We start from the raw sequence: 27,475 nt of genomic DNA, 5'->3' as shown, positions 1-27,475 counted from the left end.
CAGGCGCCTATAGGCAATTAAAAAACATGAAGCCCCCATGCAGACAGTAATGTACCTGTGCACCTTACTCAGCATACAGCCAACTCGCCAATAGAAGTTTTATGAAAAATAAAATGCAATGTCACTCCTACAAAGCTTAATATATCTTATTGTGATTTTATTTGATAAAACCAACACACATTAGCACAAAAATATGAAGTGAAAGTAAAATAATTCAGGGGTTTTCATAATTTTTTTAAACAAATAAAATTTAAAAGGGATAAAATTGTGCTTAGCATCCATGAAACAATACCTGGGGGAACAACCATTCACTGCAAGTTACACCTTCCTCCATAAGTTTGCTGCGGCTACAGCTACATGGTTTGTGGCGAATGTCTACACATTTTCACAAAGACCAGATTTGTGGAGTAAGTGACGAGCAGTTGTGTCAACAGATTCTTCCACCTGAGCTACAGCTCTCTGCTTGCTCCCTCAGAGCTTCCGAGAACCTCTTGCATGCTTTTTCTGATTAAATCCTGTACGTACGGGCGGATGGGCATTTCTTGTTAGGTTTCGCAGTTGCGCTTCGTTGTTTTCATTTTCATAAGGTGGACTGAACTGGTCAAACTGTGCAATATCCCTCTGATGAAAATTTGATCCAAATCGAGTCAAGTCAGGCCAGCATTTATAGGCCACATCGGCTGTTGCATAACAACGCTCTTTTACATGATGCAACAAGAGATTTGCCTGCGTGCACGACGTCGTCGGCGCGTGCAACTAACTGCAAGTTGATAAAGACCGTGTGGGGAAGCTGAGACACACAGTTGGCATTCTGAATGTGAAGGGGATTTTCTTCCTCGTTGAAATGTATTATTATACAAAGAGTGGGATGGGTGATTAGGATGATTTAGACTGGGTGTAGAGTGCGTGGTCTCCAGCTGGCACAGCTCGGGTTCTGCTTCCTTTCGTTTCATCTCTCCCACGAGCTGATTTCTGCGGAGCACACGAGTATGTTTGATGAATTTTTCTGCCAATACAAAAGCAGAGCTGCAGAACCCTTTGCCCAGCGTTGATTTAGATGTAGCGTTCTTCATAAGCGGTTGATGAAGCATTCAGTCACAGCAAACATACACATAGCATCAGTTTTGAGTTTTCAGTCACATATAAATCTGATGTTTTTCTTTTTTGTTTTCCCAGACTCGTGAGTTTAGGGGTAAACCTGCTGTATGGGAGGAATTACTGAAACACAGACACAATGAATGTCTTCGTTATTAAAATATTCACAAGAGGAGGTAAAAGCTGTGGGGCCATACAGAGTTCCTGTGGAGTCAGAAAAAATATGGAATTTGATTTACATAACTTCCAGACGTGGGGTGACTGTGGCGACAGTGGTAGCAGATCATCCTGCAACCAGTGGGTTTCCGATTTGTGGCACCAGTGCATTGCAGCTCCCGTCAGACAGCGTAGTAGCTTTCCACCATCAGAGTGTGGGAATGGGTGAATGACTGAATGTAGTGTGAAGCATTTTGGAGTCCTCTGGACTGGATGAGTGCTATAAAAATACAGGCCATTTACCATGTATAGAACCAGGATGTAAAATATGGATGGCAAAGCTTTATTTCTAGTCCCCCCATAAACTATTATGAAAAGTAAGCAATTCATCCATCGTCCATCATGAACTTGTGTAGTTTTACTCTAAAAACTGGTTATAAATAATGGAAACATTCAGGAAAATATGAAAACTGTGTTGCACCTCACAATTTAGGAGAACTTAGTCATATTTTTAAAAAAAAACTTTCTTTGATATTGTTTTATGAAAGCTTAAAATAATATGGTATTAAGCATGTTAAAAGAGCAATACCCTTATCAGGTTGGACCACAGCAGGGATTACATGTTTCTGTGACTTTGAACTAACGTAGAGCTGCAGACTCGATTTGTACAAGTTTAGAGGGAGGACTAAATAGTTTTCTTAGCAAAACATGCTAATTGAACTATAAGCAGCTGCTACGATAATAGACAACTTGCACTTGAATTACAGTGCCATCCTGCATTTAATGTCACATAGATTTAACACACTGCTGTTCTTGTTTACGCCTATGCTTTAATGTGCTTTAATTTTCCTCCAGGAGCACGCCATAAATCTTGAAATAGAAGCCCCGTTGGTGCGCTGATTTATCAAAATCAGCTACAGATTAGAAGCTGTAATAAACACCGCGCTGTGTGACCTCACTGCTGCTGCCAGGCTCCGTTTACCCCACAGTTCTTCGTCTTTTGTGAGATAACAGGCCTGTCTGGGAAAATTTAACATCATTCCAGGCAACCAAGATTCTGCAAGAGACTTCCAGGTTCTAGCCCTGGTTTGATAACTCTGGCACCTCTTTTATTTATTTTCCTTCACCTTATCTTTTTTTCCATCCTGAGACCTTGAAGCGGCACGCTGTGTTTCTTAAATGGAGCATCTGACCTCACCAGCAGGAGTCATTTTATTTCTGTCTCTGCGCCACCATGCCTAGAGTCTGCGGTGCATGTGGGGGTGCTCAACAGGTCGTGCATGACTGCCCTCTCATCTTCAAACCACATGGAGACATTTCCTTAGATTTCTAACATGCTCTGCCTGGTCAAACTGCAGTGATGTGTTTCTGCAATGTTGAGCTGCTCCACTCTGACCAAGTCACAGGTAGAGATTGGAGAAGGATTAGAGGAGTACTGTAGTTTCATATTGTTGTTTTCTTCATACTATCAACAATTGTATATATGGACTAGGCTAGGTAACTGCAGTAGGACTAGTTGTAGCACTCGTCAAAGTTACGCTGGACTGTTAACTTCTCAAGGGAGTTGATTGAGCTGGTTTTAACATCCAATAATTTTCAGTCAGCAACTGCATCAACTGACAGTAATTCTTGAGTTTTTGAGTTTCAATGCAAAAATTGGGATACTCTTGCAAATAAAACCAAAACTTGAAATAGCTCACAGTCGTATGCATTCTTTGTTCAGACGGTCTGTTTGACACATTGCAGGGTGGATGACTGCAAGCACAAGCAGCCACTGAGCGCTGCTAAAAATGCCAGGATGTTACACGGTTTTACTGTGGTTTGCACAGCAAGCTTCTAACTTTAGCTTGCTCTCAGTTACAGTGAAAAAAAAACAACAACTTTTTTTGCTGAACCAGTAGTGCCTTGCTAAGTTTGCCACAACCACAAAGCACAGGAAAACAACAAATTACAAAAAAATCTCTTCCTGCAGTCCAGCATTTACAGTGAGTAAATTCAAGAGAAAGCCACAGAGCAAAAGGTTGCGGTCTGTATTTAGGAAGGCTTTGAAAATCAATGCTGCTATGTCAAACAGCCACTGCTTTATTTGATTGTAAGTGGTTAAAGCTGAGACAGAGGCCATCATTTGTAAATGTCAACCATCTTTATTGCACCTTGCAAAAGTTTTCGTACCAGCTGAACTTACCACATTTTCGTAACGACTGTTATCGTGGCAGACAAACAGAAAGTAGCAGCGCATAATTATGAAGCGGAATAAAATTGTGCAAGGCTGTCAAAGCCTTTGTGAATAAAAATATGCAAAGTACAGCGCGGATTCATATTCCGCAACCTTAAATCGAAAACATTTTTACGCTGCAATTAGAGCTGTAGGTTTTGGGGATTTGTCTTGAAAACATTTGCTCATCCACAGACTGAAAAATTGCGAAAGAGTCAAAGGGGATGAATCCTTTCGTGAGGCATTGTTGGATTTTTTTCATTGACCTGTTTTGCAGTCCAAAATGATGCATGTCAGTGTAATTGGTGATGCTAAATTGACTGCTTGTTTGTCTTGCATGTCCTTGTGATGGATTGGCCATCTGCCCAGGCTCTATCATGCCTTTTGTCCTTTGGCAGCTAGCAGAGGCTCCTGTCCCCTCGCAACCTTGAGGAGGACAAAGTGGGTTTAAATGGATGAATGACAGCCACACTATCAAACAGGAACGTGGGCTTTTTCATTTGTAAAAAGGCATTATTGGATGTTTTGGAAGCATTCTTTATGAAAAGAAGCAGTTTGGAGACATGGCATTAGGCTTCCAAACGTCAGGAAGAAAAGAATTGTAATTATTTTCCAAAACCTTTACAGACTTGATAGTTCAATAAGAGTAAAATCTGGATAAAACAATTAAGAATTTTTTATTTGCGCACGATTCATTGATTTCAATTTAAGTCAGGAGTTTGTGTTCTTAATGCACAACAACAGATTGCATTCCAGCTCTTGGCCATGCTTGCTTCTGTGTCTGTAAGCTCTTAAAGATCTCTTAAAGATGCCATCTACACCTTCACACCTGTCATCAGTCGTCGTTTTACTGCATACATTTTCACTCTTTTTTTTTTTCCGTTTAGCTAAGTGACAGCAGGTTCTGGTTTTAGACTGAATGAAAGCTGGAGACAATATCTGACTGCTCTCGGTTTTCCGGATGACGAGTAGGAGTTGGACTTTGAAGGAAGTGGTGCGTGCCGAGCATCCGGTGATGGATGGATCCTCCAGTGAAGTTAACATTATTTATGTCTGGTGAGAGCGCTGGATCACTGCTCGGGATTTATGTTGCTGTGGATGAGCGACCACTCTAGAACGTGTTGTCTGTACAAAGTAACAGATCGGGCTGTTTGTCACTGAGACTGATGAGCTTCCAGTGATTAAGCTACCGCACTGACAAACATTCGTCAGCTTTATCGGGTGAGTGACTTTCTACCAGTTTTTTTTTATTTAGGTGGCAACTTACATATTTATCTTTTTTTTCCTGTAAAAGCAGTTGAACTGAATTTTCCAACCCAGATTTCTACTGAAGCCTTGGTTTCATGTATTGAAAATGCAAAGCATCCATTATCTATAACCACAGATTGATTCCAGCATGGAGAATAAATTGTGGTGAAAATGAGAGGCGTTTTAAAGCCAAATAAGCACGAATTATATCTTACAACGTAACAACACAACCTGGAACATTTTAGAGGAAACTAGAAAAATCAGTAAAACAATAGTATGGAATTTGCATGCACTGCTCGGCCTTTGAGTTGCTGAGTAAGAGGGGTAAATCTCACACACCGCAGTGCCAAGGTTTGGGGTCATTGCTTATGCTAATGATGCATGCAAAACCAAACTGTTTTTTCTTCCCTTACCATCTGTGCCCAGTTGTGTCTCATGTATGCAACTTGGCATCTTAGCACAGGCCCCGTCTGTTTGTAGTTTGATTTATAGCACTGAACATTTGGATTGGCTGAGATTTTCACAGTAAGGATGTAGCGATATAAAAATCCCGTTTCATGCTAACTGTGTGAAAATTCATCCCAACTATCAAAACTGACACGGTGTTGATAACCCATATGTGTGCGAGGACTTTGGCAAATGATGCACGTTTTACGTGTGTGTGGTCGGTTGGACCCCATTTCTACATACAAGGGTTAAGAAAATAAAAAAAGAAGCCTATTATAAGCTGAAGGTAATTCATTGAGATTTGAGCAAGTTGGAAAAAGTGGATTTACAGTTTTTTGAAGGGAGCTGGTTTTTGGAGAGGTGTTCAAAAGACTGGCTCGTTCTTACATCGCTTTTAAGAAGCCAGTCTGGACTAACTAAGAGAAATTATAGCGCAAGATATTTTCAATTTGAATCATTCAAACGTCATCATTTCACCATTTTCATCTTTTAGTAAGATGTCTTGGTTTGTTCGATCTAAAATATTGATAAGAATTTCATTTTACACATGTGGACTATTTTTCTGGCTAAACATTTACAATTGTGTCTCGATTCTGCCGTGAATTAGGTTTTTTGGTAACCATTAACACGTTACATCACAATGTAGATGATGCTGGGGTTGTCCCTTCAGGCAAAGGACAAATCGAGATATACCCCAATACGGCTGCTCACTAGCCACTCATGTAAAGCTAACATGAACATCTCAGATGCCAGTGGTATTTATGTATCAAATAAATACAACTCAGATGATGGCAATGATATTTACATATCAAATAAGTACTGTGTAGACTGCTGTGCTCCTCCTCTTGTGTTTCAGTCAAATCTGGCCACAGTGTCTCAGCCATATTTAAGTGTAAACATTGACTAGGCCACTTCAAAACCTTCATAAAAGATGTTTGGACTCTGTGTGAATCATTGTGTCCTTGTTTACATTTACCTTTTTTCTTACAATGAGGTCACTTATATATGACTTTTAAATTATTTTTGTCTCAGCGATAAACCAGAACTGACCAATGATTTGAAAAAAGAAAAAAAACAACAACTGTAATGTAAATCAGCACTAAAACTAAATGACAGTTCATGTGTCTGCGTTTAGAAGAATTCAAAAGACGAGAGGTAGCTCACCCACAAATGGCCATGTTTATGTGTGGCTTTTCCTGCATCTCCTTTCCACATGTCACGCTAATGGGCCATAGCACCAATCTGCGGGAGCCAAAACAATCCACAACTCCGCAGAGATTTGTGTTCATATTCCAATTACCTCTAGCTTCTCTTTTTAAATAAGCAATCATTCACTAGCACATTTGTTTATCGCAGCTATATGTGCTTTGTTGCATAACCCACAAACCTCACAGCATGACAGCTAGTTATTCTCCCACCTGACCGGGTCAGCCGTTTTTTTTTTTGTTTTTTTTTATCACCGTACAAGTCGTGCAGCTTAACATGTTTTTGGGAGTATAAGCAGCAGCCAGCCTGAGGCAGCTGTTTACTTGGCTGCAGGAGCGACTAATATCAGAGGTCAGCATTTCCTTCTGTTTCAAGCAAATGTCCAGCTCAGGTGTCACATGCATACTGGAAAGCTGTTTACATTTTTTTTTTACCGGCAGCAAGAAGACCCACTAAAAGGCCTGGCTGGGGTCACGACGAGTTTGTAGGAATGTTATTTCCAATCCCGGGTCTATCATTTTGTGGGATTATCCCTGCCTGGTTAATTTGAAGCCGGAGTTTCATATCTGTTCAGGCAGCTGCTACCAATATGAGCCACTGGCCTAGCAGAGAAATGGTTATGCTTTGTGAGATGGATGTGTTATTGTGGAAAATCTCTCAACCTTCCTCCATTTATCAGGATTTGGCCAAGCAGGTAGTTTTTATGTCCTGTAATCCACTTCCTAGAGGGAACAGAAGAGGACACATTTATTATTTTGATTTACCTGCAACTTAAATTAGAATGTAAGTAATCCACCTGCTAGAGGTGGAACATATTGGCAACCTTGGAAATTAGAAATGTGAGCAAAAAAACAAAAAAAACAACCCAAACATTTTTTGCTCACCTTTAATTTTCAGAATTAACCGATCTGCCTGTCTGTTCAGCCTGGGGAATTTGTCTAAAGCTTCATTATAAGGAAGACTTGTATAATGCACCAGAAGGAAGATAAAGCTCAAAATCCTATGAACTGCGAATCCGAAGGCCAAGTTAATATTATGGATCCGCTGGGAGGCTCTCTGTGTAGCCTTCCCAAAACTGTATTCATCAGACCTGCTCCCGGGTGGAGAAATAGGAAGACAGCTGACACGGTTATGGCCTGCGTTTATCTAATTCACACATTTTCTTGGCAGTCCGGAGCTAATGCTTGGTCTATGCACATTTTCCTATCTGGCAGGAGGCTCAGCCCGGTTGGACAAGAGTGTTGACAAGGTGTGAAAGTCTACTGCATAGGATTTAGACACAGGAGGATTTAGAGATGAAGCAAGAAACAGGTCTGCACATACCACCATCTTCTTTTCATAACCATAAAAAAGGAGAAGTGTAGTTTTAAAAAGCTGGGGGGGTGGGGGGGGTAGACGCTGCATATATTGTTGTGAAAACCTTAATTTGATTAAGAAAAACATTGTTTTCGTGTAATACATCAATTTTCTGTAGAGATGTGGAATCTCCTAAATCGAAAGACGCTACCTCTATCTTCAAACCTGATCTTAATATTTTGGTTTTGTATTGAACTAAACTACAGTACTTCAATACCTGATTCATCCATTATGAAATTAAATATTGTTGTGACTCAGCATCCAAGTATCTTCTAAGAGTTGTTGTATATGGTGATGCCGTCGGCAATAAATATGTCCAGTAGCGGTCAGTATTGCAACAAGTTTGAAAAGGCCTCTACGACTGTCTCATGACTCTCACAACACACTAACACCCCATCTAGAGCAGTCACTGGCCAAAAGTGGGGATGAACCGTGGACAGGCCATCAGTCAATCACAGGACAAAACAGAAACACATAAAACAAACAGTCATGCACGCACACACTCTTAACCTAAGAGCGATTTAGAGAAATCAGTTGACCTAACAGTAATCTTTTCGGACTAGGTGAGAAAGCCAGAGTACCCAGCCAAAACCCAATGGAGGCACAATTAGAACATGCAAAGTCCAAGAAGTAAGACCCGAGTCTGAAATTAAAATCCATGCTCTTCTTGTTGCAGGCGAATAGTGAGCTTCGAGTGAGCTTATTTCACAGCTCCAACAAAAAGTAGTTCTTTGTGCATTCATCATGCTGCTTAAAATACGGTTGAAACAATTGTGTGTAGGCTATGGCCTCAGTCATCATTTAGGCTACGTTTATAACTGTGGCCACCATCAAAGCAGCACAAAAACGCTACAGAACTCTCCTTCTGTTTAAACATGTCCTCTGACAAAATTTTTGACATTCATAAATCAAGGTTAACATCTGTGCTGTTGTTTCAGTTACTGCCTGTATGATGGCGATAAAACTTATATGTGTGACAGACTACATTATGCGACAGCTTCATTCCCCTGACCATCAGTGCTGGAGCTGCAAATTTGCCTGAACATTCCCACTCAGTAATAGTAGCACTGGAGTGGGAAAAAAAAAAAAACATCTTATATTATACATATGTTAGTTTTGAAGGTTCGGCTATGAACCTTTATGATTTAAAACAAGGAGAGAAATATATAGCATACCTACAGAGACTGCCTTCTCCTGTGCCTTCATACACACAGCATTTGTTGAGCTCTCACCTTGAAGTAAACATGTTGTGGCACTTTTCTGGATACAATATAAAAGTTTTGCGACCTGAAAAACCCAGAGTACATCTTTTGGGTGGCGCAATAGTCCTGCCAAAGAAGAATGACAAAACAAGTAAAAGTAAAGTTTGTTGATTTTTGTTTTTCTTCCTCCTCTGCCTCCTCGTCCTGTGCTTTTATTAGGCCAAGTGTGTGCTGGCTGATTTGAGCTGGAAATGGCAATCGCCAGGAAAAAGCAACGCTAGAGAGTTTTAAAATGGCCGATCTGGAATCACTTCTGTTTGCTTTAGGAAATCATTACAACCCCGATTTACAGTGAGGCTTCTATCATGCAACGCAGTATTGTCAACTTTGCTAGTATTATAATTAATGACTGCTCACAGGAACAATGCTGAGGAAAAAAAAAAAGTTTAACAGTTTTAATGTTTTTGTATATTTCGGTTTTTGAAAGCAAATCGGAATTGGTCAACAACAGTTTGGGTCGCTAAAAAATTTGAAACTGGTTATAAAACTCTGATCAGTGCATTTTTATTTTTTTCTGCTTTCCCTATCATTCAGTTTATGCTTATAGAACGCAAACGTCTTCTGTGCTAGGCCTTTCACGCTGTAGCCCATTACCTAAATCAATAATTTAAATGGTGGCCATTGTTTTTCCGCACTTTTTAACGACAGCGTCATAAGCACTTATTGACCTCAGGGGGAGACCGCTGGTGAAATTAAGACGATGAATAAAATATAAGAAGGAGAAAAGTGCTGAACTGGGACGCTGCCTGCGATCTCGGCTAAGCAGCAGTAATGAATTGAGGAGCATACGCCACCTTACCCATCAGCCCTCTGTGTTACAATTTGACCCCTTCTGGTTTTGGTTAAGCCAACGGCAGATCTTCTGGTCTCCACATATATGGGTTTTGCTGGTGTCCTCCTTTGCTTTTTAGGGGTGATAGTCTAATATCGTTTAGCCAATTGCACATGCTATCTGGATAAGAGAGACGGATGACTTTCGCTACGGTAATTTCTAACTCACAATGAAATTTTATCCCCTCCTTTTTTTCCTGTGATTGTGATTTACATGATTGAATTAATGCTGGAGAGCCTGAGGGTCTGCAGAGGGTCTAAGTAGTCCATTTGACAGGTCAGAGCATCTTCTCGCTATAAAACACTGGTTTCTTTGTGGTGTATTGTACATATATAGCCCAGTGCAGCCTCCTTTCCAGATGCTCTCTTTTCTAGTCGAGTTATGCAGGCAATTAATTTCCTCTTTCACTGCCCTATTTCTTCTCGCTTCATTTACGTGCTGCAATGTTGCCTTTTCCAATTGATTTCCCTAATTTAATGAATGCTACTTGGTTAATGGTCATAACCACAGATGCACCAATCAGAGTGTTCCTGATATTTTTGAGGTCTGAACAAATGATATCAATTTTAATTAGTTTTGATTTTGATTCTTTTTCCTTTTTTTTACTTCCATGACCTCTAAATAATAAAGGTGGTAGTTTTGAGTGCAACAGAAACTGAAGAGCATATGTTCGCACGGAACTGTAAAAACTGATCAAGGCTGATCTGATGTTCTGTGCATTCACTTGTGCATCTCCAGTTACAACTCATTGAATTAGTTAAGTCATTGAATTAGTTTCCCTTAAACGAGAAACTGCCGGAAACCTGACACTCTTCATCACCCTGAACATGACATTTCCACAGTGAAGCAGCCGAGGCGGCCTCATGCGGTGGGGAACGTTTTTTTTTTTTTTTTTTTTTCAGCAGAAAATGGGAAGCTGGCCAGACTTGGAAAATACCTGAATAAGACAACAACCCCAAACGTCAAACCATGGTTATTATGAAATGATTTAGATTGTTACTTATTGAATACATGGCAGGTGAAACTCCAGACCTTAATCTTACTCAGCCTTTGTTGCAACACTTAATATTACTTTTTATGGGATGCTCTACTTTTAGTCTGACTGAGCTTCAGGTATTTTACAAAAGTGGATGGAGACAAAATTTTAGTCAGTATATGTGCCTGGGATTGATATACGCCAAAGAACTGCAGCTGAAATTCCAGTAAATGGTGGTTCCACAAAGAATTTATTTAAATAAGCCTAAGCTGAATATTTTTATTTGAATAACTGTTTGAAAGATTGTGTATCCTTTTTCGTCTGCTTCATAATTATGAACTATTATTGTGTCGAGCCATCAAATCGAATCCCAGCAAAAATACTGAAAACAATCTGGTTGTAGTGTGTTTGGAAACGTTTGCAACCCCCTGTATAAAATTTCATGGGAACGTGTGTGAAGTTGCCACTATCTCTTTGTTGGCATTTCTATGTTGGTAATGCTTTTTGTTTTTAGCTGTTTAACTAATCTTATTATGAAGGTAACCAGAAATCCCTTTTGACCTGGTTACAGCTGATCTAATTTATCAAATATAATAAGCCGGAAAAATCCAAACAAATAATTAGACCAACGGGACACATCCATAAGGAGCTGCTCAAGATTTAAACATACAAGTTCTGCTTTGTTTTTGGACACACCTCGCAAAACAAAATTGCCTGCTGTGAAGTGAATGTGGTGTTATTTCTCTTTGCACATGTTTATCTCCAGCTCTGTTTAACCAGTCATGAATATAAACTGTTTCACGGCTGTGCCTTTCTTTGCGCTGGCCTCGTGCTGAACTTTAATTACTGAAAGCAGCCTGGTGGAAAAGCATTTCTTTTCCTGCGGACACACAGTAGCGCCCTCCCTCTTCCCTTCCCCTCCTGCCTTTTTGTTCCTCTTTCTGACCGCTCTCCACCGCATTCTTGCCCTGACAGTATTTTCTGTGTCTTTGGTGGTGGCTGAGAACCAGCACCATGCTTCCCTCGTTGTGAAAATGTTAAAGAGGTCATGGCAGTCCAAAGCGGATGAGCAAAGAGGGAGCTGACACTAAAAGCGCACACTCAATTCACTTGGAAGTTTTTAGTCAGCTATTTTGTTGGAAAAGAAGCCATAACGGGAGCCGAGTACAAATATTCAGCTCCCGAGTCATTCGCTGAAGCTTCTACCCTTCAGGTTTTGCTTGTTTTCTTTGGAGCACCTGTAATTGGTCCCCAGTGGCTTGTTTGGTAGACGAGATAATCCCCTGAATATCAACAGATAGATGAAACGTCTTGGAGAAGTGTTTGACAGTTTTTGCAAGACAGCTATCCCGGGGGACTCCATTGATTGTATGTTTTTCATAAAATCTAAAGTTTTTCCTTCCCCATCCTCCCTCTCAGGCTTTTCTGCCACTTTCGTGTCCATGTAACCTTGGACCTGTTTGTTTTTCTGCTGCCGTCATAGCTCTATCTTCCTTCTTAAGCTTTCACTCGTGTGATATAGCAAAAGACAAGACTAAATTGTCCCGTGATGTTTTAAAGCAGCAACTTTGACTTTCTGTGAAAACAAAGATCAGATTCGCTTTGGCTCTAGTGAATACTCACTCTGTCAGAAAAAAAAAAAAAAAAAAAAAACTCAGCCTCCCAGTACATGACGCAGTTTGTACATCTAAGTGTGGTTTCGATTGCTGCGCAATGTAAACAGCACCGAATTATAAAAGACGGACTGACATTTAAGAAAATCTCCTGCCTTAGGTCCTCATGAGGAAACCCACAAGTACTACCGCAGACTGCAGTAACTTGCAAAAATGCATCAACTTCCAATTTCCTCTGAAAATGGAACAACCACAAAGGGATTTTCCAGTAAAAAAAAAATCATTTTATGTCATATTGCAGTAACCTTGTGTACTCATTGTGTTGTGCTGGTTCAGTGCTTCTGTGATGAATTGTTTCCTCCCTTATCTTTTGCAGATGGTTCGCATTCTTGCTTTTTTTTTTTTTTTTTTGAAAACTTAAAGCTGTGCAGGGTGCCACCGACTTCACTTGTGATTTGTGGACTCACTCAAAGACGAGTGGTTTATGACAAAAAAAATGTTTTTGTCAAAGAGAGATTTCCTCATAAAGCCTGCAAACCTGGTGACGGGACTAACTATGTGCGCTCGCTTTGTTTTCGTTTTCCATGAATTAACTTTGTGAAGTAGAGTTGTGTGTCTTTGTGCTCCTGTCTCGATGCAATTAAGTTGCAAAGCTAATCCAGGACCAGTGCCTTTGTGGTGGGTTTTTTTTCGGTCACTCTCAATCCCCAGTTAGTCAAAGCAGGCGGCTTCTCCTGCTGAACCAGGTAAACGTTTAAAAGGATTAAAAAGGGAGTTTCTGTCCACTATCACCACGTGCTTGATCAGATTGCTGTGGATTGCTGCGAAATCAACGGTTTGATGTAATCTGCTGGGCTTCATTAAGAGCTTTGTTCCAATTAAACTGATTTAATTTGATTCTGACTACATGATCACGGTACGTTGGAATGGATAGTATATATAGCATTGATTTTGGAGCCAGCCGGATCCTGTACACTTGATTTTTAAACTTGACAAATGTCTCTTGTGCCCCACAGACTTTTCAGCAGGTGAAATTATTTCCCTGCTGTGCTTTGAGAAATTAAAGGCTTGCAGAGTACTGCTGTCACTGTCTGGGAACGTTTATGATAGACAGCTCTTGGCAATACCGAGAACTACAGACAAGTATGAATGTATTTCAGTATAAATCTATTTTTATTCCTGTTTCTGTCCACACAATCAACAACATGCCACATTTCATTTTTACGGCTCGACAAAAGCTGTAATAAAGTTGGTCTGAAATTTCATTTGCTTCAGCGGGTGATTTAATGGTTGATAACAATTGACTGGGATTCGTCAGAAGATACATAAAAGATATTTTGTTTGGTCGGCACTGCAGCTCTTCACACAAGCATCGTAAATGGACAACGACACACAAAGAAAATAATTATTGAGCAAAAAAAAAAAAAAAAGAATGGTGCAAAAACAAAGCAATTTGCAGAAATTATGGGTTGAGAAAGTGTTTTTTTTTTTTTTTTCCTTAAATGGGGTTGGGGGTGTTGGAGGAGAGTAGATGACAGATCTAAACAAATATGCCTGGTTGTGTGTTTGATTGTTCTTTTGCTGAATGGCAGGACAGAGACGTCTGTCTCTGATTATTTGTTTAGGCCGGGGCCAGTTCCATTTTCGTACGGAGGAAGCCATCAGCACAGGACACGTCCCATTACCACTGTGTGACGTCTGCGTATTTGAAGTTAATCACACTTATTATCAGTTCAGACTAATTCTTTTCATCTTTCAAGTCAAATTATTCTGGTCTTGACTTACAAACCTCATAAATAGGATTTTTTTTGTCTTCTTAATGATCTCCTTACAAATAAAAAATATATATTCTTGACCATTTATGTCAGTGTCTATTATTACTTGCTATTAAACCCTTTAGTATTTATCTGCAGTCAGTCATTTGAGCTGCAATGTTACCTCATCGTTTTCAAAATGTTATGTTCAATGTTACCTTCAAATCATGACAACTTTTCCTAATTCCAATTTGCATAATGTTAATGACACAGTGGGGCTCATCAAAACATATTTATATATAACTCAATGCACAGCAAGATTTTTTTTGTTTTGTTTTTGGGTGAAAGCACATTGCAATCAACATAATAATTTCATATAACAGTCAACAAACTATATTACAGAAATCCAAATCTGCACTTTTTTTCTGTCCTTTTCGTACATTAAGGACCCGTAAAGAAAATAAAATGATCGACTGATAAGTTTCAGTAACTCACAAATACAGAGATTGTTTAGCAACCATGTTGGCAGTTCTCTGACCAAAAATAAATTAGCTTTCTGCTTATGAAATGCATAATAACTCTACACTAACATTGTTATAGGTCAGAAGATTTGTCAGCTGAAAAGGGCACATATCCAACCTTTTCTTCTCTTTTGTGTTCGCAGGCCCCGGGGCATGTTTATGATTGAGTTAAACCATTTTATCAGGTTTGATAGACAGTTGCGACATATTTGCTGTATGAATATGGCAGATCTGTCAGCCTTCCAGTGGCCTGCTGTTAGAGTTAGCAGACTGATGGATTTAGATGCGTCTTCCCTTGAGAATGACATTCTCTCATCAATGACACGGCTCACCCCTCTTTTTCTCTTCCTGTCTTCCCTCCATCTTTCTGGTATTTTTGACTTTCCATGCTCTCTATCTGCATTTTACCTTCACTTGGCCCTATTACTTCCCTCTTAGAAATTGAAGAGGAAAGGAATCCCACTCACTCCAGCATTTTTAAGTACTAAGAGCTGAAACAATAGCGGCTGTAGGATTCCTAATTTTGGAAAGTTTTGTCATTTCTGAGTAGCTTCTACTCCCCAGTTTTACAGGCTAATAAACCAAGAAGACACAATAAATGCACTGCACTGGTAGACATTACATAATTTATAAAATCATAAAGTCACGACTATTTGAAAACTAGAAATTCAGTCCTTCATTTCCTGCTCATTACATTTTAATGCATGGTCAAGCTTTCAGTGTAATTTACAATCCCTTTTGATGGGAAATGAAATATTTCTACTTATTGAAATTGACAAGTATTCAACGGCGGAGTAAAAGACTTGATGAGAATTTTGTTCTAGAGGAGCTTTTTAAACGTATCTTTAACATCTTTCTTCAGCCAGCAGATTTTAACCACTTCAGACCCTGTGTTGGACATTGCTTTGATGTATAACCTGCATACCCTGGAATGTGATTGGTATGCATGTTTAAACCAGTAGAGATCTTCTTTTCCTGAATTTGCCTATGCCTTATCTGAATTTGCCAATAAAAATATTTGCTCATCTTAAAATTTTTTAGTGTTGCCACTTCAGTAGCTGATATCTCAAATCTGCGGCCGCAGATACGAGATATATATTTGGCAGCAGATATCTGCTGAAGACATCTCTAGAAACGGTTGCTGGTTTCTCGAGAACTCATCTCTATAAACCAGCGACCGTTAGAGCCCCACCACATAAAAACAGGTTTCCTGTAGAAAAGCAAGGAAACAAATTCAATTCAAATGAGCAAACGCACAGAACACCAATACTTGGAACGTACACTACACCCTACGATCATGATGTTTCTGCTGTAGTAGGTGGCTTGCTTGCCCTTATTTTTCTTTTTTATAATCAAATATCATTGCTTCACCCATTTCTACGGTCAGGGCTTGAAATGTACACAAACAGATGTAAAGATTTAAAGTTTTCTAAAAAGTCTCCATATTGTCTGAGTTTAGAAGGTCTTGCAGATCCATAAATCATGATTTGGGAGTCAGTATGCGATGACCCAGGCGTTATGAAACGACAGTGACAGGGGTTCATCCTGTAACCGGTGGGTTGTCGGTTCAAGTCCATGTTTTGTCCTCGTGTCTATAAAGTATCTTACTGTCATCAGCGTGTGAATGACTGAAAGTAGCGTGGAGCGCGTCTGTGTCCTCTAGGTTTGATAAAGCACCATGCAAGTGATACCGTTTGAGCGTGTTGTGGTACCAAAGCATTGCTATTTTTTTTACAGGGCCAAACTCGTGCGTCTACACCTCTCTCCCAGAGGGACTTGTTCTGCAGGGTGGAGCCGATGGCTCGGCTGGGGGTAAATGACACTGCTTGAAGAAAGAGGCTGAAATCTCCAGTTCTGTTCCGTTATCAGCTGTGCCACAAGCGCTACAGATTTGTGCTGAAGGTGTGAGCGCTGGGTGGGTGGTGGGGGATGGGGAGTGCAGCAGACAATATCAGCAGCTGTGAGAAGGATTGATGACTCACTTCCACTCTGCTTGTGTCTGATGATATAAGCGTGCCGGAGTTGGCTGCAGGTGTGTCGTACATCAGCAACATGGAGATACACATGAAGCTGCGAGTGTGAACGCATGAAACATCGCCAGAGGGAAGCAGGGCTGTTCTATCTTTTGAAACATGTGCTAGGCTTTACCTCTGTGGGCTTTTTGTCATCATGCTACATTCTATTTACGCCAAGTCATGTGAACTCAGCTTCAGACACAAATCAAAGGCTCAAGGATAAATGGTGATGTGGTACCGCAAGAACATTATTATCAAAATTCTCAATACTTTTATCCTCTCAACTCTCGCCCTCCTTTTTTTATCAGTGTGTGACTTGTTCTTCTGTGTGAGTTCATAGAGAAGAAACTATTTTCTGATAATATAAATCCCCTCTGCAGGTCAGGCTGCGTATCTGTGATATTTTTGTCCCTCGCTGTGAGAGTCCAACATGCGGCCTTGTAGTTCACAGTCTGAATTTATTCCTAAGAAGTTTGTCCTTATCACTGCCTCCATATTGTGACTTTGATGCACAGAGAGGACGGGTGGGTAGAGCCATGAGGCTGTGCTGTGCAGCACCAAGAGGAAGCTTAAGAGGAAGTCAATTGTTTTCGTTTCAAACTCGCATCTCATGGTTTTTGTACCAAACACTGAGCCTGACACTCAACCATTAGAGTAACTCAATTTCCTTTTTTAAATGGTAATCTTGTAATTCTATTTCTGCACTTAGTGTAATAATTGTTGCTATGGCATTTGGTTTTGTCTCTCAGTTGAACTTCTGCTATTTTTATTTGGCAGGTGTCCGTAGAGGAGGTGGGCGGATCTCCACCAACCATCATGGATATCAGTTTATGGACATTTTCCCATTCCAAACTGTGGCATATGAATGGCTGCTGCTTATGTCGTTGAGCTCTAACACTGGGCATAGTTGCTCTGGACACCATGACACAGATGGACTACAAGTACAGCCTGCTTGGCTCCACTGTGGATGATTACCACAAGAGGCCGCTGCTCCTGCAGGTGGACAACACACCCATGAACTTGTTTGCGGTTCTGGAAGTGAAACGCGACCTAACGAGACGCTCAAGCACTGTCGGATGCAAGATCCGCCTGTACGGCTTCCTGTTCGTCCTAGCCATCATGTTCCTCATAATGGCATCGTACGTTTTGACAGGGGACAAGAAGGGCCTTCTCCTTACGCCGTCCCCTTACCACCTCAACGGCTTGGTCAGTCCCGGACCCTTTGCCTTTAACCTCACGTCAGTGGGGGACTATGCACATATAAAACTGGTGGTGAAATCCATCAAATCCAAGGTGGAGTTTCGGACCCAACGACATTGCCCTGACCGCAAAGCACTGATGAGGAGCGATCCACATGTGAGTAAAGATAAACCATTTGTTGGATACTGTATTTCTGTTCCAAGTATATGTCTCCTTTGATTTCATTGCTTTAATTTGACCAAAAACTCTCCACTGACAGGCATGCTGAAAGGATTATTCCAAAACTTAAATAGTCAGTTATATGAAATTAAGTTTATGTATATTGGATGCCAATAGGTGGAATTTACAATGTGCTGTTGTGTCAAGACTTGGTAGATTGGTTTATTTTGTTTCATACTAAGGATTAACTGATGATTTAGGAATAAAATTTCATTGGTCTATGAATGCCTCCACGTGGAAATATTAACCTTAATTAATCAGACAGCAAGTGAGTTGCTTAGCTTTCGTTTTCAGCTTTAACCAACTCATGGCGAGTGAAAGGGTCTGCAAAGCACAGTGTGAGATTAAGCGATGTAGTTTGCAGTAGTCAAACAGTGAAAAGTGAAAGTTAATGAGTACAAGAAGGTGTCTCTTGACATCTAATCGAGGTTGAAACGTTGTTAATGTTTTTGGTGTAACTTGATCTACATCAAGCCTGAATTTAGGATAAACTTGTAGAAAACGTATGAGCAAAACAAGTTCAACTTTCATGTACGGGAACAGACGGAGGCAGTGACTGATTTATCCTAAACGATCAAAAGTAAGTTATAAAAACATCTGGAGAACAGCTGCACTTCCACAGTATCTACTTCAGTTTATATAAAAGATAAACTTGTTCTGAAAACCCTGATTAACACTTAATGTCTCGCAGGTCTCTAATGATTCTGTTATTCTCTCACATGGGGGATGCAGAAGGTCCCACAGTATTTTAGCATCCTGAATATTCTCATTGTTGTGCGATTCACATCACACCCCGATTCAAGTAATTGTTAGTTTTAATTGTATTGGACTGTGCGGAGACTTTTGTGATGAAGCACTTTTTTTTTAAATTGGAAAGTCTAATGAATAAGAGAGTGTGGTCATCGGATGATCAATAAGCCCATCAGTGGATGGTTTCTGCATTAATTGTCCTGAATGTAGCTGTGTCCCTCAAGCTGCTGAGTAAGTCCTAATAGCATGGTTCATTGATATTTTTTGAGCAACAACAAAAAAGTTGTAGAAATCCCAGTGAAAGGGGTTGTTTCAAATGTGCTGCCTCTCTTTTACTCTCAGTGATGTTTAGCTTTACTCCAAAGTGAAGTGTAGTAGGATAGTAGGATAGTAAAAAAACGAAGATATGTATTTTGGAAAACAACCTATTGCTGCCGTTTTTGCACTTTTAAATAGAAAACATGCTCAAGCTTCCTGTTGTAGCAACCTGAATGAGCAGCTGAACAGACTCAGTAAAAAAATATAGGTTTCTTTATAGGATCGTTTACTTGTTACGTGCTTTCTAATTTGTTCTTAAAACAGCAAACTTTCTGCTGCACTCAGTATCTGCTGCACTTTGTTTGGTTCATGGTTGGTGTAGCCGATTTAATTTGAAATTGATTATGACTTGTTTTGGTTTCAGGTAGCTTTTTACATACAAGTGAATAGAAAAGTTTGAGCACCAAGCATAATCGCCGTAATCCTTAATGCTCTGAGTTAAATAATTTGATAATTATAAAAGTCTTACTCAATAGGTAAGTTCTTCTGACTAAATGTTGCATTTTGCAGGATGATGGAGTTTCAGTGTGGGGGCGAAAAGCATCGAGGAATAGTTAGACAAATAAATCACTCTTAGCCCTGACCAGAAATAACTGTTTCTTTTGAGATTTGTTTTAGTGTACCTTCATTTGCATTAACAGGGCCTCTTCATAAACTCAACTAATGAGTTATATAATTGCCAGCTCTTTGTCTGCTTCTTCACTTTGCCATCAGATAAAACCCATTTTCATCCATGTTTGAATTCAGAGACTGTACGGTGGATGATCGTTTAGCACTAATTTTGCAGAATTGCTTTAAGCAAGAATTTCCTGGATTTGAATCAAAGCCATCGGCCTTCATGTGTTACGTTGTCGAAATGCATGTGCAGATTCTTCCCTGCGTTCTCTAGTTTCCTCCAACTGTTCAAAAACATGCATTCATGGTAATTGGCCACTTTAAAATGACATGGTGGTCCAGGTTGTACCTTGCTTCTCTTTTCTGACTGCCACAGATAGGCACCAGCTGGTTGGGTCCCTGCAAGCATTAGGCGGATATAGAAAAGGGATGGATATGCATCTGAGATTGTGAATACATCTTAAAAGCTGTGCCTCTCTAGTAGCTACAGTATTGGTATTGTGAACTAACTTGTTACGATCGTTCCTTTCTCCAGACGGCATCCAGCATACTAAAAATGTTCAAGAAACCTTTTCCTTCAGAGAGTTAGAATGTGTTGGTCCTCCTCTGTGCAGTGTAACAGAAATCTTGTTTGAGATTGTTTTTTTTAAAAGTAGGATGACTTGACACATATTTTTTTTCCTTTTGCCTTTTCAGATGTTTTCTGTCATCCCACCCAACTTCCTGCCTGGTATCAAGAACCCCTGCTGGTATGAGGAATTCACTGGGAATATTACCACAGATCCGTATAAGACAAATTTGTACGGACGCTATTCCAGGCGCTTCCGGACAGTTTTCCAGCACCTGAGGAGCACTTTCCATCACCATCTGTTGCATCGTAACAGGACACTCTACCGCATGCGGTGCCTCCCCTATTTTTACATTATTGGTCAACCAAAGTGTGGCACAACAGACCTGTACGACAGACTGCGGTTACACCCGGATGTAAAGTTCGCCACTTTCAAAGAGCCACACTGGTGGACCCGGAAGAGGTTTGGTGAGTAAAGCTTCCTGTGCCAACCACCAGAAGCAGTTCTACAGCTGTGATCTGATAAGATCTTTGGAGGTGTGATGTACATATCTATATAGGAAGAGAGATCTCAACACATATATATATATATATATATATATATTTTTTTTTTTTTTTTACATCCAAAAGTTGCATAAAGTAGTACATAGTTGGATAGTTGAAGATGATCATTTGTGAGCTTATACTTTATAGCGTGGCCTTTCACATCTGGATAATTTTTCTCCTTCTTGTTTACATAATAGCTCAAGATCAGTCAGACTGAATGGAGAGGCCCTGTTAATGCAAATTTATTGTCACTTAATCAGAGCACCTTCTGCAACATGCATCCTGTCAGTGTCCTCTAAATGGCTTGTGGCAATCTGCAGCTGGGAATTTTGGCTTTCTTTCAACAGTTCAAAATTCTTGCCTCTCTTTCACAATGGACACATTTGTGTGCCGCACAAGTTATAGTTACTTTTTCCAGTTACCTTTAAAAAGTAACTTGATTTGTGATTACTGATTACTCCTTGAAAACCTAACTGAGTTGCTTTTCCGATTTACTTGATTTAAAGTAACTAAGTTATGTTGCAAGTTTATTAATTGTTTTCAGAAGCTGCCAACAACAGTCGTTGCTGCCTCAAAATAAAAATGACAACCAGGGAGAGTTAACCGTGTTTGTGGGCAGTATTTCTTCCTCTACGTCCGACCAGCTTCTTCAACAATCCCCCGCTTACTGGTTTTGCACAGAAGTCCAGCTTTTGTAGTTTGGGTGGTGGAGCACCTCTGGCATTTTATTTGCAGCTTTCTACTTTTGCAACACCTGGTGGAACTTGCTCTGTCAGTTTTGTACCAGTGCAGTAAAAAAAAAAAAATCTTTCTAAATTGTTTTCATACTAAAAGAATTGACAGTAAAAACAAAAGATTTAAAATTGACAGTAACAATTTTAAATCTTATATCAATATTCATTGACCCTATACATCAATGAATATTGATATTAGTTGAGAAAAGCCTAAAATTAATAGAAATACAGGAAACCAATTGTTGAAAAGTTATTTTTCACGTTGTATTTATGTCTGTGTCAATTTCATTCAAGGAAATTGTGACCTCTACATATGCACTCAGCTAAGTGAGCCTGTTCTGGGATTGACCGGTAGTGGCTTTATCCTCCACCGTGGGACTTTCATGCTCTCTCCTCGTGAGCAAAGGACAGAAAATCACACTGGTTTTTCTGTCTCCCCTATTTTCAAGGGTGTCACAATAGCAGTAATTCACCAGCACGCAGGATACAGCGAACCGAGACATTTTCATCTTTAGCTGACACAAAGTCGTGTGTTTCCAGCTAGAAAACACGCATCTCTCTCCTCCCTACATTATTTACGCCTGCATCACTTTGTGGTATCGCTCACCCTCCATGATGCAACATGATATATATACATATATACTTTAACTTCAGAGTGAAGTTACAGCTTCACCCTGAAGAATTTAGACAAATTCAGATGAATCTAGACTTATGCTGCGTTTCCCTTGAACATCGATGAGTGACTGTCGTTGAAACCGTGACATCTGAATATGTCAGAAACATATTCAGTGTGAAGCCTTGGCAACCAACTGACCCTGCACTTGCACTACTTCAGCGCTCACTGTTGCACTCGTTTCTCACATCCTGCCTCTTCAACACATTTCTTATCTCAGCATTTAGTGGTTGCTTATTTTGCGTCTTTAGTTCATTCTAATTTCCGTCCCCGTGTGTATTTCTCTCTTATTCAAACGGCTAATTGCGCAATGCCGCGTTTTCCAATTAGACAGCGAATTATTTCATAATACCACTGCTGCATAAATATATCTTATGTGCAGCACGTCAGAGTGAGACGTCGTGGAAATATTTGCTCATTTAACTTGTTGAAAGTTAAACATTATGAGTCAATAATTGGTTTGTTTTCGTCAGAATTGTGAAGCATGAGCAACCTGCTGATGCCACCGCTCTGACTTGGCATTCAGCTGAGTTTGAACAGGTGGCAAACAAAGTCATTCACTCTAACAAAGAGACAAACAGAGTGCCGAGGAGTAGGACCTGCCTCACAGCAGACATCTGGTCGCATGTGTCGGTTCTGTTGTCGGAAAGCGTGGCGCCGTCGTGTTCTTTTTTTATTTTGCTGCAAAGGCATCTGCGATGTTAAAAGCAATACTGCGCCATCATAGAAGAGATTTAAAGCAACAGTCGGTAAACTTTATAAAAATATATTTTTTACACATATGCTAAAATTGTCACTATGTCCTGACCATATAAAAGGAGGTAGATAATTTGTGAAAAATTTGGAGAAATACACATAAATCCATCCCGTACCCGCACTAACCTGGCAGCCACAAACGTCAGTGTATGTCATTGAGATTTTTTTTGGGACATGCCTTCAAAAAAGAAGTAGAAGAAAATTCTTAGAGTTTCTCAGGTTCCGTTTTTGTGTTTTTATCTCAGCACAAACTGAACATTGAGGAACTTAGACAAATAATCTACTCCTCACTTTCACTATAACAGCATGTGAATGCATTCTTACATAAGTTCAGTCCTCCATGTATCCATACCAACATGTAGCAGCTTTAAAGAAAAATTATTCATTCACACCGTGGTTGAACCATTACACAGAAAATAGGAAAAAAAAGCATGGAACTACATCTGGGTCTGCAAATCATAGCACAGAGACAATGAAGAAATGCTTGAGAGACAGTCACGTTAAAATTCTGACTCAAATGTGAGGTTTGGATAAAGTGATAAAGCCAAGAGGCCCATGATGGCTCTGAGGGGGACAATCATAGCACAGGTTGAGGAAAATGCTGACCAGACAACTGTCAGGCCTGTGAAGAAGTGAGAGTCTAACTTAGCTCCAGCTAAAGTTTAGTCTTTTGATGTGCAAAGCTGAACTACACACAGGACAAAAGACTTACAGTTTTAGTATCAGCACATAATGGTTCTACACCCTCGCAATCGGACTAATTTGGAGCTGCAAAATGAAGGGTGAGCTAATATTTAAAAAATGTTTCAGCTTTACATCATCTCATAAAGTTGTTGTCTCATCAAAAAACATACCAGGAGTGTCGCTTTGTTTCTTCTTTCGTGCGTGTTTGAGGAATCCTTTAATCTCCCATAGCAGTCATTCAGCTGTGCAAAACTCTTGGACAGCCTGCCTTCAAGGACGCTATGTGACTGGAAAACACACAATGCTGCCCCTTTAAAGTTAAGATGCAGCAAAGTGTTTTTTTTTATTTTTTGCACTTTTTTGCAAAAAAAAGTGCAAAAAACTATTAACTATTAATATTAAAACTATTAAATAGTTTTAATATAGCTCTTTAAACTTATATCCATTTGTTTTACTAAAACAAGTGGTACAATTAAGCAATAATGTTGTAGCAGATTTTAAAATCATGATCTTTTTTTTTAAACCTATGTAGAAATTGAAATCAACAATGGGACACTGCTTAGCAGTGAGACCACGTATTCGTTAGGAGGACATTTTGGGTTATTTTTGAGTTTTGATTGTTTTTAAATTGAGTTCCTTTTCCACACTCATCTAAACATTTTTTTTAGATGTGATTTATGATAAGACCTTGACCTGATTATGTCTAAGGTGGCAAATATTTTTTTCTGTAATAAAAGAGGCAAGACATCATACTACACTTAATGCATGTATTTTTTTTTCATTCCATTCCAACTGAAACACTCAGAGCTTATGAATAATGGAAAGCTTCACGAGCTCCAGAGACAGACTTTAGTGCAGTGAGTCAGTGTGTGTGGGCTAATAATGTTTGCATTTTTAAAGAATGTTTCTTATAGGGAAATGAAAAGAGGGCAGCGAAGCTGAAGGGCACTGATCTCCCTCTCGGTTAAGTGCTCTTTTATAGTCACCCCTGATTGCAAAATCAAACAAAGATTAGATAATGGCTTAAGATTAAGTTGGTTATACAAAAACATGCAGTCAATTTTCACTGATGATCAGCAGCTATTCTTTCACAGTGTGATTGTGAGTACTACGCTGCCAAGATCGCTCCTTACACTGAACCTGGGTCATTTTTTTTTCTTCTTCCAGCCATAACTAACACGCACCATTTCTTTTCTCTGCATACGAATCGTCGCTCTGTTATTCTTATTAGCATATTACCAGCAGTGCTGGTTGTTTCTTTAAAGAACATTCCCCCAAATTGTAATCACAAATATCAAAAGATGGCTGCCTGTTACAGCCAAAGCAGTTCCTTTGAAGTCGATCCAGATTCTGAGCTTAATCCCTCTGACATTCCAAGAACCTAATTGCCAGATTGTTTATTCTGCAAGCAGTGCTTACTTTAATATGATGTGTTTAGTTTGGAGTTGATGATTATCTCCAGATTAGTTATTTGCCTCATGGTTGTTTTTCTGGAGCTCGCAGTGGTGCGGCTGCATTTCTGCGATAGGTTAATGTCCCACTTCGTTCCCTTTTGGCGTTCATGCTTTCTGTCACCCACTCTTTATCCCTTCCAGACATGTACTCCAGGGCAGGTGGTGGTAATCAGCACTTTTCTCCTTAGGCACCCTCTGAGGACACTCTGAATTCAAATAGCCTTGTTTTGTATTTATTTATTTCGTTCCCCTTTGGGGCGCTACGAGCCTGATACATAGAAATGGTGAACTGATGTGATATGTGCCACATAGCTTTCTTGGACGAGAAGCCTGAATCTTAAGGAAATGTGTCTGCCTTATGCGGCAGAAGTCATGAAATACAACGCAAGTGCTTGACATTTAATTTAAATTCTAAAAAAAAAACGGATGGCAGATCCATACCAGAGCTGTTGCACCTGATTTAAATGCGAATTTTCTAAATGAATATTGATACTGACTTGCTGTTGGAGCCTTTTGCACTAAAGCGTCATTAAAAGAAACATCTGTTTGACTTACCTCATTTTTCTAATCCTGCATACATGCTGCAAAGACATTTACCAAGCAACTACAATAGCATAGTGAATTTTAATCACTGTAATTATTCCGTGCCCAGCCACAACTCAGATGGAAAACACATTTTGCTTTAAAAGCATTAATTGGACACTGGGCTTTAACTGGAAACATTAACCAATGGAGAAGAAAAAAATCTCCCACTTCTAAACTGAGGTCAGATTTGAGAATGCTCAGAGTTGATTGCGAATATGAGATAAGAATAAATTTCACATTTTGTGTTGCAAACAAGCACTGGTCCTCACAGCAGGAATTAATACCAACTAGAATGGCAAGAACTAATAAAAGGGGTTCAGCACCTTCTTGGCGAGTCCAGAGCTGTCGAGGCCCCTGCTGATGTAGTTCACTTCCCATTACCAGCAATGAGCAAACACGCCTTAATATAACAATGCACCTCCTATTTACCCAAAGCTCCGCCTTGGCGCTTCAGCACTGGTACCAGGTAGTCTTGGATGTTTGTCTTACTAGGTCCACTGTCTGATATATGACCATCCTGCTAGGTACTATATTACGGTAACCTATTTTTGATGAGTAGTAATGAATTTTTGTGAAAGGGTAGTAGTGGCACACTACTTTGGGAAACATAGCAAAAACATAGCAAGTAAAGCTAAATACTCAGCTTTTTGTCTGCGTTCCTGTGACTCCGCAAGTTTGAACCCTGAATAAAATGGTAAACAAACTTGCATCTGCTAAGAAAAACTGTGAGATGAATCCTTCTTGATATTTTTTTTTCAGGTATCATTCGTCTCAGTGAGGGTTTGCATGATCGGTACCCGGTGGAGGACTATCTTGACCTGTTTGATCAGGCTGCTTACCAAATCCAGGGCGAGCTAAATGCAAACACCAGCGGATCACCCAGCCACCCGAACGTCATCATAGGTAAGTCACATCATCTGTTCACTTTAGAAGCCAATACCTACATCATAATTTAGAAGCCAACACCAACCCTAATCAGAACTGTGACTATAATAATAATAACAATAATAATAATGGAGGAAGTTGGGTTGTGGTCTGAGAGAGGAATTCAAATTATTTTTGTCATTTGAATTCAACTGTGTTTATTTAACTGTGTTTTAAGGACACAGTTCAATAAATAAATTTAACTATGTCCTTAAATTTCACAGTTTAAGTAGAAATCCTTAAACTGTGAAATTTATTGAAAATAGTTTGTCAGTGTTGTTGCTTGCAAAACTTGAAAATAATGGAACAGAACAAGGGACAGAAAAAAAACTGGTGCTTTTAGAGTTATTTCACCATAAAGTAAGGTTGAGTAGAAAAACATAAACTGGTCATTGACATAAAAGTAATAGTGAGGGTACATTGAAAAAAGAAGGTCATGTTGTCACTGCATTCAGGGCAAAAACAAACATGAAATGGATGAATGGACATTCAACAATGTGAAGCACAATTCTCATCAGGATAGACAAAAGATTTGAATGTAAAGTCTTCAATCCTGTGAAAACAAATCCACTGGGTTGCTAAAAAGTATTTTTTTTGTTCTGATCACTAATAATATGTTTGATAAGGTTTAATTCAAACAAGTTTTTTTTTTTTAATCTATTTATTTGTCAGGTTGACTAACACTAGAAATGTCAGATGCTACTGCAATAAAAAGGGGTTTTTCCACATCTTCTTACCAAGGTTGATGCTGCA

General features: G+C 39.6%; 1 protein-coding gene across 1 annotated transcript in view; it reads left to right on the top strand.

The window, feature by feature from the left end:
- chst15b (carbohydrate (N-acetylgalactosamine 4-sulfate 6-O) sulfotransferase 15b) overlaps positions 1-27,475 on the top strand; it is a 38,210-nt gene that overhangs the window by 2,702 nt on the left and 8,033 nt on the right. The window contains exons 2-4 of the mRNA XM_088016393.1: positions 17,474-18,052; positions 20,495-20,834; positions 26,558-26,701. Coding sequence (XP_087872519.1) covers positions 17,618-18,052; positions 20,495-20,834; positions 26,558-26,701 — 919 coding nt within the window. The 5' untranslated portion in view covers positions 17,474-17,617. The remainder of the gene's footprint in view (positions 1-17,473; positions 18,053-20,494; positions 20,835-26,557; positions 26,702-27,475) is intronic.

The sequence above is a fragment of the Poecilia mexicana genome, unplaced genomic scaffold (assembly GCF_051168715.1).
Source record: "Poecilia mexicana isolate PSO_F unplaced genomic scaffold, ASM5116871v1 scaffold_19, whole genome shotgun sequence".
Lineage (NCBI taxonomy): Eukaryota > Metazoa > Chordata > Actinopteri > Cyprinodontiformes > Poeciliidae > Poecilia > Poecilia mexicana.
The sequence above is the reverse complement of the archived record's forward strand: the minus strand, read 5'-3'. Positions and strand labels throughout refer to the sequence as shown.